At 39.1% G+C, this 14,095-nt stretch overlaps 1 protein-coding gene across 2 annotated transcripts; it reads right to left on the bottom strand.

The window, feature by feature from the left end:
- Positions 1-1,329: 1,329 nt before the first annotated feature.
- On the bottom strand, positions 1,330-11,998 carry LOC119722010. Of its 2 annotated transcripts, none has more exons than XM_038191986.1 (5): positions 10,175-11,998; positions 9,118-9,186; positions 7,587-7,670; positions 6,428-6,511; positions 1,330-5,286 (listed from the first exon to the last, which is right to left on the bottom strand). In XM_038191986.1, the coding sequence occupies exons 1-5, from the start codon at positions 11,808-11,810 to the stop codon at positions 5,111-5,113; spliced, it is 2,049 nt and encodes a 682-aa protein (XP_038047914.1). In that variant the 5' UTR covers positions 11,811-11,998; the 3' UTR covers positions 1,330-5,110. The 2 variants fall into 2 exon arrangements, with proteins under 2 accessions (XP_038047914.1, XP_038047915.1); XM_038191987.1 differs by having other exon boundaries at positions 5,167-5,286; positions 6,428-6,495.
- Between the last annotated feature and the right edge of the window lie 2,097 nt (positions 11,999-14,095).

Below are 14,095 nucleotides of genomic sequence, written 5' to 3' on the forward strand. Positions count from 1 at the left end.
AACAAGTTTAACATGTAAGGAAAGAGGAGGAGCTAAGCTATTCGATTCCGTTTACCCCCACACAATTTGATACTCTAGTCAGGAGTTACAGTCAAAAGAGTTGACGCGAGGGCGCTCAATCGGTGCGTTTACACAGGAAAATGATGAAAAGTTCACATTTTCCAAGCCGAAAGTACGTGGATTTTTTTCAAGATAAAAAAAATAACATATACCATGAGAAAGAGAAAGAGTTAAATTGTACAGAACCGTTTACCCCCATTGAAAAAGACCGCTTGGTTATCAAACTATGACTCGAAACATCGAAAAAGGGGGCATTTTTACCGGGATTCTCGCCCGGAAACTGGCCTGCACAGAGGTTTGAGCTTAAGTGAACACAACAAATTCAGTGAGTTCTCGATATGATGGCTCCACACATGATTTGTTTTCTCATGAACACGCATGCTGGAATTTGCATCCTTGTGGAGTAATTCCTTTGTTCTCGTGTACTTAAGTTTTCAAGCTTGAAGGTGTACCTGCAAATGCGCCTCTTTTAACCACAATTCATTTTCTGAGTTGAAATTCGGACTTAATAACCCTTACATAAAATACTTCAATTTGCGATTCGAAATTCCTAGTTTTTGAGCAAAATCCATTTATCTATTTCGTGATAACCTTTTGGAAATTCACGTATAGAAATTGCTCTGTGGAGACGTTTACAATCTTTTGTGCAAATGTCTCCACAGGGTACCGTGTACCAGATCAAACATATGTGTGAAGTTTAATGCGTTTATCAAACTCAGGCACGATCTTTACACACTGGATATCATCCCATACCTGAATCTACTACCTTATGGAGTCCTGCCCTGTGGAGACAAAGTTATCAGTGCCTGACTATCCTTATAAATCATCCTTGTGGAGACGAATTGTGTGTAGGTAATTTGCATAGTGCATGAAATTTAACCAATCACAGACTTTCTACTTTATTCAAGGATTGAATGTGTTACCCCATGGAGACCCTTGTTGTAATGATTCACTTTTGCTTCCAATTTTTTTTCGGATTAAATATGAGAAAAGTGCATGAAATTTAGCCAATCACAGACTTTCTACTTTATTCAAGGATTGAATGTGTTGTTACCCTATGGAGACCCATTTGCTTCATTTTTTTCCGGAATTAATATGCAGGCATGCAACTGGGAAATCACAAACAAAAGAGGAAATTCACATTTTTCCCAGACTTTGTACAGTGTTTTTCTATTTTCAATGGCACACATGGGAAGTAAAAAAAGACGAAATCAGCTGATCTGAGGAAAAGTTGCATGCCTGAATATGAGAAAACAATCAGACACAATGTTTGGGGCTTATATCAGTATCACTATTCAAACTGAATATTTATTTTCAAATGACAGCAAGAGCAGTTGTGACCTGTCCCGATTTCAAATCCTTACAAATCCTAAAAAAAAAAAAAAACATTTTCGTTTGCGATAATCACATAATATTGGGTCCAGTCTCCAAAGATCACATCTTCTGTGCAATAACAATACAACTTGCCTCATTACTTAAAATCCGGCTCCTGAAATATAATGCCGTATACATGTTATATTTAGGACCCCCCCCCCAAAAAAAACAAGGAAATAATGTTGCAGCCTGACGCCAATTTTTCTTCATATATCATCTCAATGAAGGTCAGTTATTGCAAAAAAATGATGATAAGACATGAATCCGGGACTTTCCAATTTTTTTAGGAAATATTTGGACAGTTTTCTTGATTATAGACTTTGTACACAACTGCTGAAGTGCAGGTTGCAACATTTTTTCCAAAAACAACATCGGCTTATGTTACCTATGTACCCTTTTTTGAAGACCCGGACATTATTTTTGTCAGGAAAATTGTTTTATCCCCCTCCAAAATAAAACCAAAAAAACCCATCAAAACCCATACATAACTACCTTTTACCCTTGACTACATGCAGACACCTACACAAATGTACATAAAGATCCCCCCAAAATATGTCATTTTGAAGCAGAATTTTCCAGGGGCCTTAACTCACGTACTAGAGAAAAGACTGTGTCTTGAGGTAAAATGCTGCAAATAACACTTTGCCGCCCTTCAACTTACAGAAAAGTACATACAAGTCTGTAAAATCGACCATTCAACAGACAAAAATCACTTCCACTTTTTGGAATTGTTGAAATTTGCTGTGAATATATATTATAATGTGACTGACTTTATGTACCGGTATGTGATTTGTTTTCAAATAGATTCTCCCTGGATAAAATATTTTTAATCGAAACCCCAGAGTTTTTTTGTCAAAAATGTTCTCAAACATCAACTATTACAATAACCACTTTAACAATCGAAAAACCCAATAACTTTTATTAAATTTAAACATGAACACTCAAATAGTCCTGGTACTTTACTGGATGACAATAAAACTTTGATTCGCATTTCACAATCACATTTTACACCAGCAACTAATGACTGTACTCTACCGGTACGCTCAAATAGTCCTGATATGGCGATAAACCTTTGATTTGCATTTCACAATTACATTGACAGTTGAGAGATGTATTTCCACCAGTCACCAAAGGCAGTACTCTACCTTTAATGCATTTGTCGAGAGTGGTGACTAACAATGAGTTGGGGTCAAGTGATTTTCATAAACAAGCATTATTCGAAAACATACAATTAGTAAGAAAATTCCTTTGATAAAAAACACACATATATCAACTGAAGCTCCATAACTTTGCTGCCCTACCACTTGAGGACAAAATCAACATAAGAAAAAATTACTCCAACCTATCCATTTGAAATTATTAGAATTTACTGTGAATATAATGTGACTGAATTCATAGAAGTTATTGTTTGTCTTATTTTCCCCCTGAAAACAGGCTCTCCATATAAAGAATGTTTTGATGAAAAATCCATTTATTACAATACATTTGTTTGATTTGCAAACCATCCAAGTTTTTTTTGTCAAAAACGTTCTCAAACATCAACTATTACAATAACCACTCTAACAATCGACAAAGCCCAATAACTGTTATTAAATTTTTAGCATGAGTACTCGAATAGTCCTGATACTTTTCTTGATGGCGATAAACCTTTGATTCGCATATTTCACAATTACATTGAAAGTTGAGAGTTGTATTTCCACCAGTCACCAATGGCAGTACTCTACCTTTAATGCATTTGTCGAGGGGGGTGACTTATTATGAGGTGGGGTCAAGTGATTTTCATACACACATTATTCGAAAACATACAATTAGTAAGAAAATTCCTTTGATAAAAAAACACACGATATATCAACTGAAGCTTCATAACTTTGCCGCCCTACCACTTGAGGACAAATTCAACGGAGACAAAATATACTCCAACCTATCCGTTTGAAATTATTAGAATTTACTGTGAATATAATGTGACTGAATTCATAGAAGTTATTGTTTGTCTTATTTTCCCCCTGAAAACAGGCTCTCCATACAAAGAATGTTTTGATGAAAAATCCATTTATTACAATACATTTGTTTGATTTGCAAACCACCCAAGTTTTTTTTGTCAAAAGCGTTCTCAAACATCAACTATTACAATAACCACTCTAACAATCGACAAAGCCCAATAACTGTTATTAAATTTTTAGCATGAGCACTCGAATAGTCCTGATACTTTCCTTGATGGCGATAAACCTTTGATTTGCATATTTCACAATTACATTGAAAGTTGAGAGTTGTATTTCCACCAGTCACCAATGGCAGTACTCTACCTTTAATGCATTTGTCGAGAGTGGTGACTAACAATGAGTTGGGGTCAAGTGATTTTCATAAACAAGCATTATTCGAAAACATACAATTAGTAAGAAAATTCCTTTGAAAAAAAAAACATGATATATCAACTGAAGCTTCATAACTTTGCCGCCCTACAACTTGAGGACAAAATCAACATAAGAAAAAATTACTCCAACCTTTCAGCTTGAAATTATTAGAATTTAATGTGAATATAATGTGACTGAAAGTGAATGTTTGTCTTTTTTATGAAAATAGGCTCTCCCTTGATAGAATGTTTTGGTTAAAAATCCATTAATTACAATACATTGGTTTGATTTGCAAATCCCCCAAGTTTTTCATCAAAAACATTCTCAAACATCAACTTTAACATTAATTACTTTCAACTCCAACAATCGATTATTACTTTCAACTCCAACGATCGATAATACCCAATCACTGTTGTTTAATTGAAACACAAATACTTTAAAGATTATGCAGGAAAATGTGGTGCATGTACATGTATTTCATGGGTTATTAAGAAGAGGCTCTCAGGTCAAATTCAATATTTTTTTCCTACACACACTTTCTAATAGCCAGAGTCCTTATGAAAGTTGAAAACAGATCACAAGTCTCTTGCCTAATATTTAAATGGTAAAAAATATCATTTTATTTTGATACCCTTCCATTAAAAATTGAAAAAAAAATTTGTCATATTAACAACTATATACCGGTAGGTCTGTACATTTTTTGAAAGGGAATTCTCAGTTCATGTCTGCGTGTGCATGACTATCAATCAAAGTGAGGTAGATTTAAGATTCTTTAATAAAATCTTGACTTAAATAGTCCGTGAAATCTGTTGATTTTTTTTTCCACATGCCTTTACATTTTGAACACAACTTATTTGAAAACTATTTTAAACATCAAGGCAATACTCAGCGGCGATAAAGTTCAGGTTCCAAGCCTTAAAATGGTATAAAAATAATAGTGGTACTTTTTCCGCACCGATGCTAGAGCCTCGTCAAAAAAGCTGCAGGCTTTCTGGGACACACGCTGTATTAAATATACAGGCCTACTTTTTGTTTGTACAAGTGTCGTCACGCTCAGGTTTCATACAAAAGGAGCATCAACTAAAAAGACTTTTGACAACATTTTAATGGAGGTTTTCCCACTGCCATGATTACTCCCTTGAGGATTCTTTGACTATTGGAAAAAAAAGTGCAGAAAAAAAATAAAAAGACTTTAGAGCCCCTCTTCAAGCTACATGTACGTTACTGTTTCGTGTGGTACTTAACACACAGTACCAATACAAAGCACTGTAGTACTTTGTACTGCAGTAGCCTTTATCTTGTGCTTTTTCTCCTGACCGCGTTTATTATATTATAGACCTTATACTTACGCACTGCCAGGTTCTTTTGTCCAATATGGGAACTGAAGCTGTGATACAAGCTTGACATTCCTTCTTCCCTGGTACCTTTTCTTTCAAGATGAGTTCTCTCATTTGTGCCCAGATGCAGGATGTCTCTTGTTTGGACCAAGGAAATTTGTCTCCTAAATAGAAATATTTGTAAATAAACATAAATATTTTTATAAACAAATTATTCCACATGATAAATGTACAATGTACATGTACGCAGTCAATTTTAGCAACCATCCTATATTACAAATGTAGAAGTCTTTTTCAAATGCAATCATGATAATAAAAAGAAAGATGTTATAAATTACACCATCAGTGCATAAATTAAATATTTACATTACACGTATTGCCCATGGCAACACTATTGTCTGGGCTAAATTATATAATGTCACCTTTTTTAGAAAGGTGGGAGAAAGGCTCAGTTTCAGACGTGGAAATGGTGCATTTCCCATAATAAATCCTATTTAAATAAAAACTACAATCACTACAGTTATATGTAAATACAACTTCTCAAATCAAACTCAACTCTTACAGAGTTATGTCAATGACAGCACTTTATAATCACTCAGAAGTGTTAAATCAAAATTGATTGGGTTAAATTCAACATGTTAACATGATTAATTAAAACATATACGGGGTGTGTATAAAAATAGGAAACCCAAAAGTAAATGAATATGTACAAAATCAAATAACTTTTTCCTCATAAATTATAGACAAGTGTCTGTGACCATGGATGACTGGCTGGTTTGTTATGCAACGGCTGAAATGGCAGTGGGCGAAATGGGACAACATTCAAAGCTTTGTGTGGAAAGTAGAGGTGGAAGTGACATTAAAGACATTGGTTCAAAAGGAGTTAACTTCAACAATGAGAGTGGTTTAATCACAGTGTCAACATTGAATAATTTGTTGTCAAGAAAATGTTGTCTTCTTTCGTTAAAAAAAGCCGGTTCACATGCCCTGAATACCAATTGCCAGTTTGCAACAACTTGGCCCAGTGCAGGTTTTGACCCTTGACAGAATAACAGTGACTGCTCAGTCATCCATGGTCACAGACACACAATCAGGGTATCACTGGAAAGAGGAGACATGGATCTTTCATTTGGTCTATAATTTATTTGGAAATGTTCATTAGATATTATATAAATTACAATTGGGTTTCCTTTTTTTTGTGGAACCGCCCTGTATGCAGGTCGTTTTAAATTTTTAAAGAGTTTTCACAGATCAATCTTTTTTTATCAGAAACATGTGTTTTGCAAACAATATCATGGAACCCACCCTTTCCTGATACACGAAGAGGTCTTGATCCTTCAGCTAACTCGGATGGCATCTCACGTGAGCTGGATCTGGTTTCAGTTTCGACTAAAGAATACACAAAAAAAATATGTTTCTAAACAAATGTTAAGGATGCAGGCCCTGTTCCTTGCCTGTGTGTTACACATTATATTGTTTAATGTAATACAGCTACATCTTGCAGTGGTTGGGATGTAGACAGACTGACCATTCAACCCAAGACCACAAGAATGCAGGACTGAGTTTCCCCAGCTAAGGTGGATCACACATTCTGGATGCATGGTTCCTCTTCTTGAAATTTTTTTGGGATAGCCAATCACAAGGCCCAAGACGGGCCACTCAAGGTGACGACTAAAAAGGAAGAATGGGAATAATCAAAGAGGAAATGAAAAAAGTAGAAAGACGACTATTGATGTTGCATTTTAATTGAGACAGATCGTAAGTGGATTGAAAGCAGGATGCAAGAAGTGAGGGGAAAAACTGGATGAGTATCTCCTAGTATTCGCTTTGGGGAAAACAGTGTAAGGATGAGAATGGGCAGATAAACATGTGGAGCAGCAAAATGTATGTTTAGGTGGAACAACCAGTGGAAGTCCACTGGAGCACCTGCCAAATTAACATATGTAAAAGAGGCTCAAAGAAGCTACAGAACGACTGAGAGGTTCCAGGGAAGAAGCTAGGTCACGTCCTACTAGATTTGCAATACGTCTTTAAATTTTTTTCAAGCAGGGACAAATGACAAGCTGGAGCACCAGCCCAAATATGACAACAGTATTCCATGACAGCACACATTGTGGACTTATACAAGTAGAGCATAACTGCTGGAGGAAGATATTGCCGGGCACGACATAAGCAGCCTACTATCAATGGGCCTGATATCATGTACATGTATCAAGAAAGTAGTAAGTTAAACTGAAATGTTTATAGTTGCTTTAGTAACAATTCAATTTAATTTCACTTAGGCATGGGCGTTGCACAGGGGGGCAAGGAGGGGGGGCGCTTGCCCCCCCCCCCCTGGAAAAGCAACCAAAAAAAAATAGGAAGGAAGAAAAAAAAAGAAGAAAAAAGAAAAGAAAAAGAGGCGCGAAGTCATAGTGGTGTAAATTTAATGAGTTGGGGGGGGGGGGGGCAAATATCAACCTACCTCTTCTTGGAGTACACCTAGGTGCACATGAAGGGCTTGGTTCTCTGGCTGATGATGACTTGTTGAAACAGGTTTGAAGTGAGACTAGAAAAAAAAGAAGAAGACTTTTATTGAAAATTAAATTTCAACAAAATGATTTTGCATGGAATTTATAAACATTCATTGAACAGTTATCCGTAGAATTTTCCACAAAGAAAACAGGAAGGTAACAGGTAATTTTTATGTCATCTTTCAAAGCTCCAGTCAGTAGCCGTGTCACTCGTAGCTGCTCTATTTTCTTGTCTACACAATTGATAGCAACGCGAGGCCAGCGAATGATGGCCGTAAAAAGGGCTTCAGAAAATTCGCAATTTTCTTGGCAAACCACAACCGATCCAAACAAACAAAGTTGTTTTGGGTAGTTAAAGACCTACTACATACATTCATCAAGGTATTTTTTTCTATAAAGAAAGATTTCCATGCATTTTGACGATATTATTTCACGGACAAATCGACTAAAAATTAGGTCATGCAATTTCCGGTGTTTTTTTTAGAACGACGAAAGTCTCCCAAAGTAATCAAAGGAAAGAGTGAACCTTCATCTACAAGTAATCTCGTGAACGTGATGTCGTTAGTATTTAAAGAATTCTATGTACACCTAATGTTTCCAACAACTTTCATTTTTCACAACGCGAAAAGATCGTCACCATTGTAAAGCATAGAGTGAGGAACCCAAACACGGTGTGACCTTGTGACCCCATACGCATCGCCTGCACACTGATTAGTCGAGCTTGAGATGGCCTGCTTAATATTCATAAGTCATTCATTGCACGTTCGCACGTGCTGTTCAGGCTGTTGGCCTACTTACGTTCATTTACATGCGTACATGTGATTGTGAATCATGAAATCTCGCAAAAGTCTTCATTTTTTAACAGGCAATTTGGACCAAACATTAGAAGACTTCTGCACGTGTTTCACATGAAAATGAAGCGTATACTTGCCTTTATGTACTAAGCCTTGACATTTGTTTTGGCCTTTTTTAAGAATCGAATGTACACCTAAAAATTAACGGCCCTCGATTTTGTTGATAAAAAATATGATTTTGTTTGACAGGCCATAACAACACTTTATATTTGTCAAAAGCAGTTATTTTTGTTATCAAAATAAAACACACGATTTCCACTTTTTGACTTATTTAGCCATCTTGGCCAAACAGTGCATGTATTGAGGCACTTTTTGTGTTTTTCTGTAATCTCGAATACATCTCGTAAAATCTTGCGTACGCTTTTGGGCCATGCGTGCTTGACCTCGGGACGAGAAACTGACGTCAAACAGGGCTGTGTGCGTGACACGGCTACTGACTGGCTCTCTCAATTCATTATGTAATTTCAATTCCAATTATAATGGTAATGAATCAAGGCAGGCAATGCACCCTTGTTTCAATTTATTTGATGTCTTTAGCCAACATGAGTTAGTTATATCCCATAATGTAGCTGCATGAGCTGCACAGGAATAGTAAAGTTAATGTTTGTAAAAAATTTGTTAAATCTACCCTGGTTCATTTCCTGTTCATCTTCATCTCCATCGTCATCAATTTCATCAGTTGCTTCCATCTCAATATCTGCATATAATTTACAAAAACAATATCCAATGAAGAAGTGGGTAGCCAGTAAGAAAAACTAGAAGCCCAATATAACAACAAATACCCCACACACAACAAATACCCCAAACACACCAAAGAAAGGACAGACAAACAAACAACCAAACAGACAGACAGACAGACAATATAGACGATTATGACAATTTTGAAAATTTTGATGAGAAAACTTGTTTTTCTGGTAGTGCTACACATCTATTGTGCCAATATTCTCATTATTAAGTAAATGTAAACAGACCAAATGTGAAAAGGCTTAGTCTTGCTGCAGAATAAAGACCTCTAGGTTGTGATCATATTGGCAAGAAAAGTGTGCCTTCTGCTCTGTACTCTACTGTCATGGCATGCAACACCCCATCTGTCTGAATCTTGCAACTATGACCACAACCTAACTTTTAATCCTATATTGAATTAATTGTTCTTTCTTATAACCACAAATGCCGTTTAATAAGGAGACACTTAATGGTCATAACTAGCACCTTAGGGAGACAAAATGGAATATGCTGACATTTCAATGTCACCCTTATGTCTCAGCTCCTATTTAGAGGCAGATTTTTAATGCCGTAAATAGGCTACATTGATTTCAGATTTGTATTCAAGGCACTGCAAGTGGATCACAAGTCCCTACAAGTCCATCACAAGTCTTTTAGTCTTATCACTAGCTTTTCAAATGAACCGCTTCAAAAGCATTCATTTGTCATTGTTCATCAATAGTTTCTTGTGAATGGCATTTATGGAAAGACTTGTGAGTGGATTTGTGAAACGTCTTGCAGGGAACTTGAATACAACTCTGACTCCTGGTCCCAAAAAATAATACCATAAACATATTGGGGTTGGATGGTGTAAAATTGGGGTTAAGGGTCAGAAAAGGTGGAATCTGATGTAAAGGTCCATAGGAAAGTCTCCCTTAAGTAAGGTACCACTACAGTATTGGTAAGTATGTGTATTTATTTACCTTCAACTTGTATGTCATCCAGAGACTTGCCTGCCCATTGGCCCACATCACCAGCATCAATGGCCATCAATAACTTGGAGACCTTGCACAGTTCAATTGTTGAGTCCTGCACCCTGTAGAAGTCTTTATGTATGTTGACGCTATGGCCAAGATGGCTAGCAACCCATTCTAATTGGTGTGGCTGTAGGCTTAGAATCTGTGCAACTGTTGCAGTGTATTTCTGCATTTTAGTTGTGCGGATGTCTTGTGGTGAGTCAAGAGACACTTCTGAGATAATTTCTTTGAGAACATGACCAGCCTGCATGTGTGTGGATGGTGTGTTTCTCGCAAACATATACTGGTTGGATGGAGGAATGAAAAGATGCCTCAACTTGGAAATTGCATTTAGTGATTTACTGCAGTCTGGAGGAACAATAACAGGGACTGTTCGCCCCCGTTTTCCAATCATCTTCAAGAGGTCGTGACTCTCAAGCAGCTTCTTTTCAAGAGATGTCATCTGGCATAACAGCTCTTCTACCCTTGAGTTGTTCCATCCTGGTCGATTAATGTATGTGTCAGTGGTGATCTGTGAGAGCTCCAATGGCCGTCGTTTGTTGAACAACAAGAGACGTACAAGTGTGACTTTCTGCATCCGCTTTAAAAAGCTGTAGTTGGCAGTAGAAGAAGTTGTGAACATTTCATTGCATTTCTTAACCTCACTGGTAACATACTTGGACAGTTTCTGAAGGTCACTGGTTTTAGGTAAACTCACAGGTTTCTTGCTTTTGCGAGTGTTAAGGGTATTGCAAGCTGAGGCAGAAACTTTAAGACCCCATTCTGATCTATGTAGCTGCAGAAACTTATTAGCTTCCTCTTCAGATGTGATGTCATGGGATCGTATGGCCCTTCCTCTTTTAATCCGAGCAAGCCAGGCCAAATCATATCCTGCTTTGAGGGCAAACGATGGACGCTGTAGCTCATGATCACCACCTTCCCCCTCATCCTGTCCTGCCAAATCCTCAACAGCTTGAATTACAGCATCAAACTTAGATGGCTTTAAGAAGTCACCCATAGTTACTCCGCCATCATTTACAAGTTTTTCACAAAACAAACACGCATTGAATTTGTTGTAAGCTCGGATCAAACCACCCTCTACCTCCTTCTGTTTGTAATACTCGATGTGGATTTCATCAAATGAGGAGTCACTTCCATCAGAAGATGAATCAGAAGACGGTTGCACTTTGCCATTAGCTTCTAGCTCTGCTTTACCTCTGCAAGGCCGTGGTTGGAATTGTGAGCTATTATCTGTTAGCTGGTCAAATACAATTGATTCCTCATCAGATTCAGATTCATCTGACTCCGAACCATGATAGTCTGAACTATTCTCTGAAGTGTCTGATGAGTCCTCTTCAGTTGCACTTTCTGAATTGTCAGTCGTCATCTGCACAGTTTTGCCATGAGCTTGTATGACTTTATTTTGGAAGGGCAGTTTTACAGGCTCCTGCAACAAATGACGATCATCAATGATAGAATGAAAACTTTCCATATCTATGTGACATTCGGTTTTCTGATTGCCATACACATATCCTCCACAAATATCTTCCAGGATATCAAAAGCTGAAGGATCAGGACGACATGGCACGTCTGTTGACAACATGTGAATAGGAATGCTTGCTATATTTGGTTACATCAGTGGCACAAGACACCTCAGACAGACTGCTTGGACGAGTGCTTAAGAGCATTGTGCTATTGGTGGCATCATCAGTAGACCCGGAGTCGACAGTAGGAAGCACCTCAGACAGACTGCTTGGACGAATGCTTGTGAGCATTGTGCTATTGGTGACATTATCAGTGGACCTAGAGTCGACAGTAGGAAGCACCTCAGACAGACTGCTTGGACGAATGCTTGCCAGCATTGTGCTATTGGTGACATCATCAGTAGACCCAGAGTCGACAGTAGGAAGCACCTCAGACAGACTGCTTGGACAAATGCTTGCAAGCATTGTGTTATTGGTGACATTATCAGTGGACCTAGAGTCGACAGTAGGAAGCACCTCAGACAGACTTCTTGGACGAATGCTTGCCAGCATTGTGCTATTGGTGACAGTAGGAAGCACCTCAGACAGACTGCTTGGACGAGTGCTTGCTAGCATTGCGCTATTGGTGGCATCATCAGTTGACTCAGAGTCCACAGTAGGAAGCACTTCAGACAGACTGCTTGGACGAATACTTAAGAGCATTGTGCTATCGGTGACATCATCAGTAGACCCAGAGTCGACAGTAGGAAGCACCGCAGACAGACTGCTTGGACGAGTGCTCGTGAGCATTGTGCTATCGGTGGCATCATTAGTGGACCCAGAGTCGACAGTAGGAAGCACCTCAGACAGACTGCTTGGACAAATGCTTGAGACCATTGTGCTATTGTTGACATCATCAGTAGACCCAGAGTTGACAGTAGGAAGCACCTCAGACAGACTGCTTGGACGAGTGCTTGTGAGCATTGTGCTATCGGTGGCATCATTAGTGGACCCAGAGTCGACGGTAGGAAGCACCTCAGACAGACTGCTTGGACAAATGCTTGAGAGCATTGTGCTATTGGTGACATCACCAGTAGACCCAGAGTCGACAGTAGAAAGCACCTCAGACAGACTGCTTGGACGAATGCTTGTAAGCATTGTCCTATTGGTGGCAATATCAGTGGACCCAGAGTCGACAGTAGGACGCACCTCAGACAGACTGCTTGGACTAAGGCTTGTGAGCATTGTGCTATTGGTGACATCACCAGTAGACCCAGAGTCGACAGTAGGAAGCACCTCAGACAGACTGCTTGGACGAATGCTTGAGAGCATTGTGCTATTGGTGACATCACCAGTAGACCAAGAGTCGACAGTAGAAAGCACCAAAGACAGACTGCTTGGAAGAATGCATGTGAGCATTGTGTTATTGGTGACATCATCGGTAGACCCAGAGTCGACAGTAGGAAGCACCTCAGACAGACTGCTTGGACAAATGCTTGCGAGCATTGTGCTATTGGTGACATTATCAGTGAACCCAGAGTTGACAGTAGGAAGCACCTCAGACAGACTGCTTGGACAATTGCTTGCGAGCATTGTGCTATTGGTGACATTATCAGTGGACCCAGAGTTGACAGAAGGAAGCACCTCAGACAGACTGCTTGGACTAAGGCTAGCGAGCATTGTGCTATTGGTGACATCATCAGTGGACCCAGAGTCGACAGAAGGAAGCACCTCAGACAGACTGCTTGGACTAATGCTTGCAAGCATTGTGCTATTGGTGGCATCATTAGTTGAATCAGGTTTGACAGTAGGAAGCACCTCAGACGGACTGCTTGGACGAGTGCTTGCCAGCATTGTGCTAGTGGTGACATTATCAGTGGACCCAGAGTCGACAGTAGGAAGCACCTCAGACAGACTGCTTGGACGAATGCTTAAGAGCATTGTGCTATTGGTGACATTATCAGTAGACCCAGAGTTGACAGTAGGAAGCACCTCAGACAGACTGCTTGGACGAATACTTAAGAGCATTGTGCTATCGGTGACATCATCAGTAGACCCAGAGTCGACAGTAGGAAGCACCTGAGACAGACTGCTTGGACGAGTGCTTGTGAGCATTGTGCTATTGGTGACATCATTAGTGGACCTGGAGTTGACAGTAGGAAGCACCTCAGACAGACTGCTTGGACAAATGCTTGAGAGCATTGTGCTATTGGTGACATCACCAGTAGACCCAGAGTCGACAGTAGGAAGCACCTCAGACAGACTGCTTCGATGAGTGATTGAGAGCATTGTGCTATTGGTGACCTTATCAGTGGACCCAGAGTCGACAGTAGGAAGCACCTCAGACAGACTGCTTGGACGAGTGCTTGTGAGCATTGTGCTATCGGTGGCATCATTAGTGGACCCAGAGTCGACAGTAGGAAGC

This window comes from Patiria miniata, unplaced genomic scaffold, assembly GCF_015706575.1.
Source record: "Patiria miniata isolate m_02_andy unplaced genomic scaffold, ASM1570657v1 HiC_scaffold_14, whole genome shotgun sequence".
NCBI classification, from domain to species: domain Eukaryota; kingdom Metazoa; phylum Echinodermata; class Asteroidea; order Valvatida; family Asterinidae; genus Patiria; species Patiria miniata.

Bases quoted from the DNA above. Each gene is read 5' to 3' on its own strand.
- LOC119722010 (XM_038191986.1), bottom strand. From the start codon at position 11,810: ATGTTGTCAACAGACGTGCCATGTCGTCCTGATCCTTCAGCTTTTGAT. The intron at 7,671-9,117 runs GTAGATTTAACA...TTTTTTTTCTAG, and splicing joins TGAACAGGAAATGAACCAGG to TCTCACTTCAAACCTGTTTC. The intron at 6,512-7,586 runs GTAGGTTGATAT...TGTATTCTTTAG, and splicing joins TAGGTGTACTCCAAGAAGAG to TCGAAACTGAAACCAGATCC.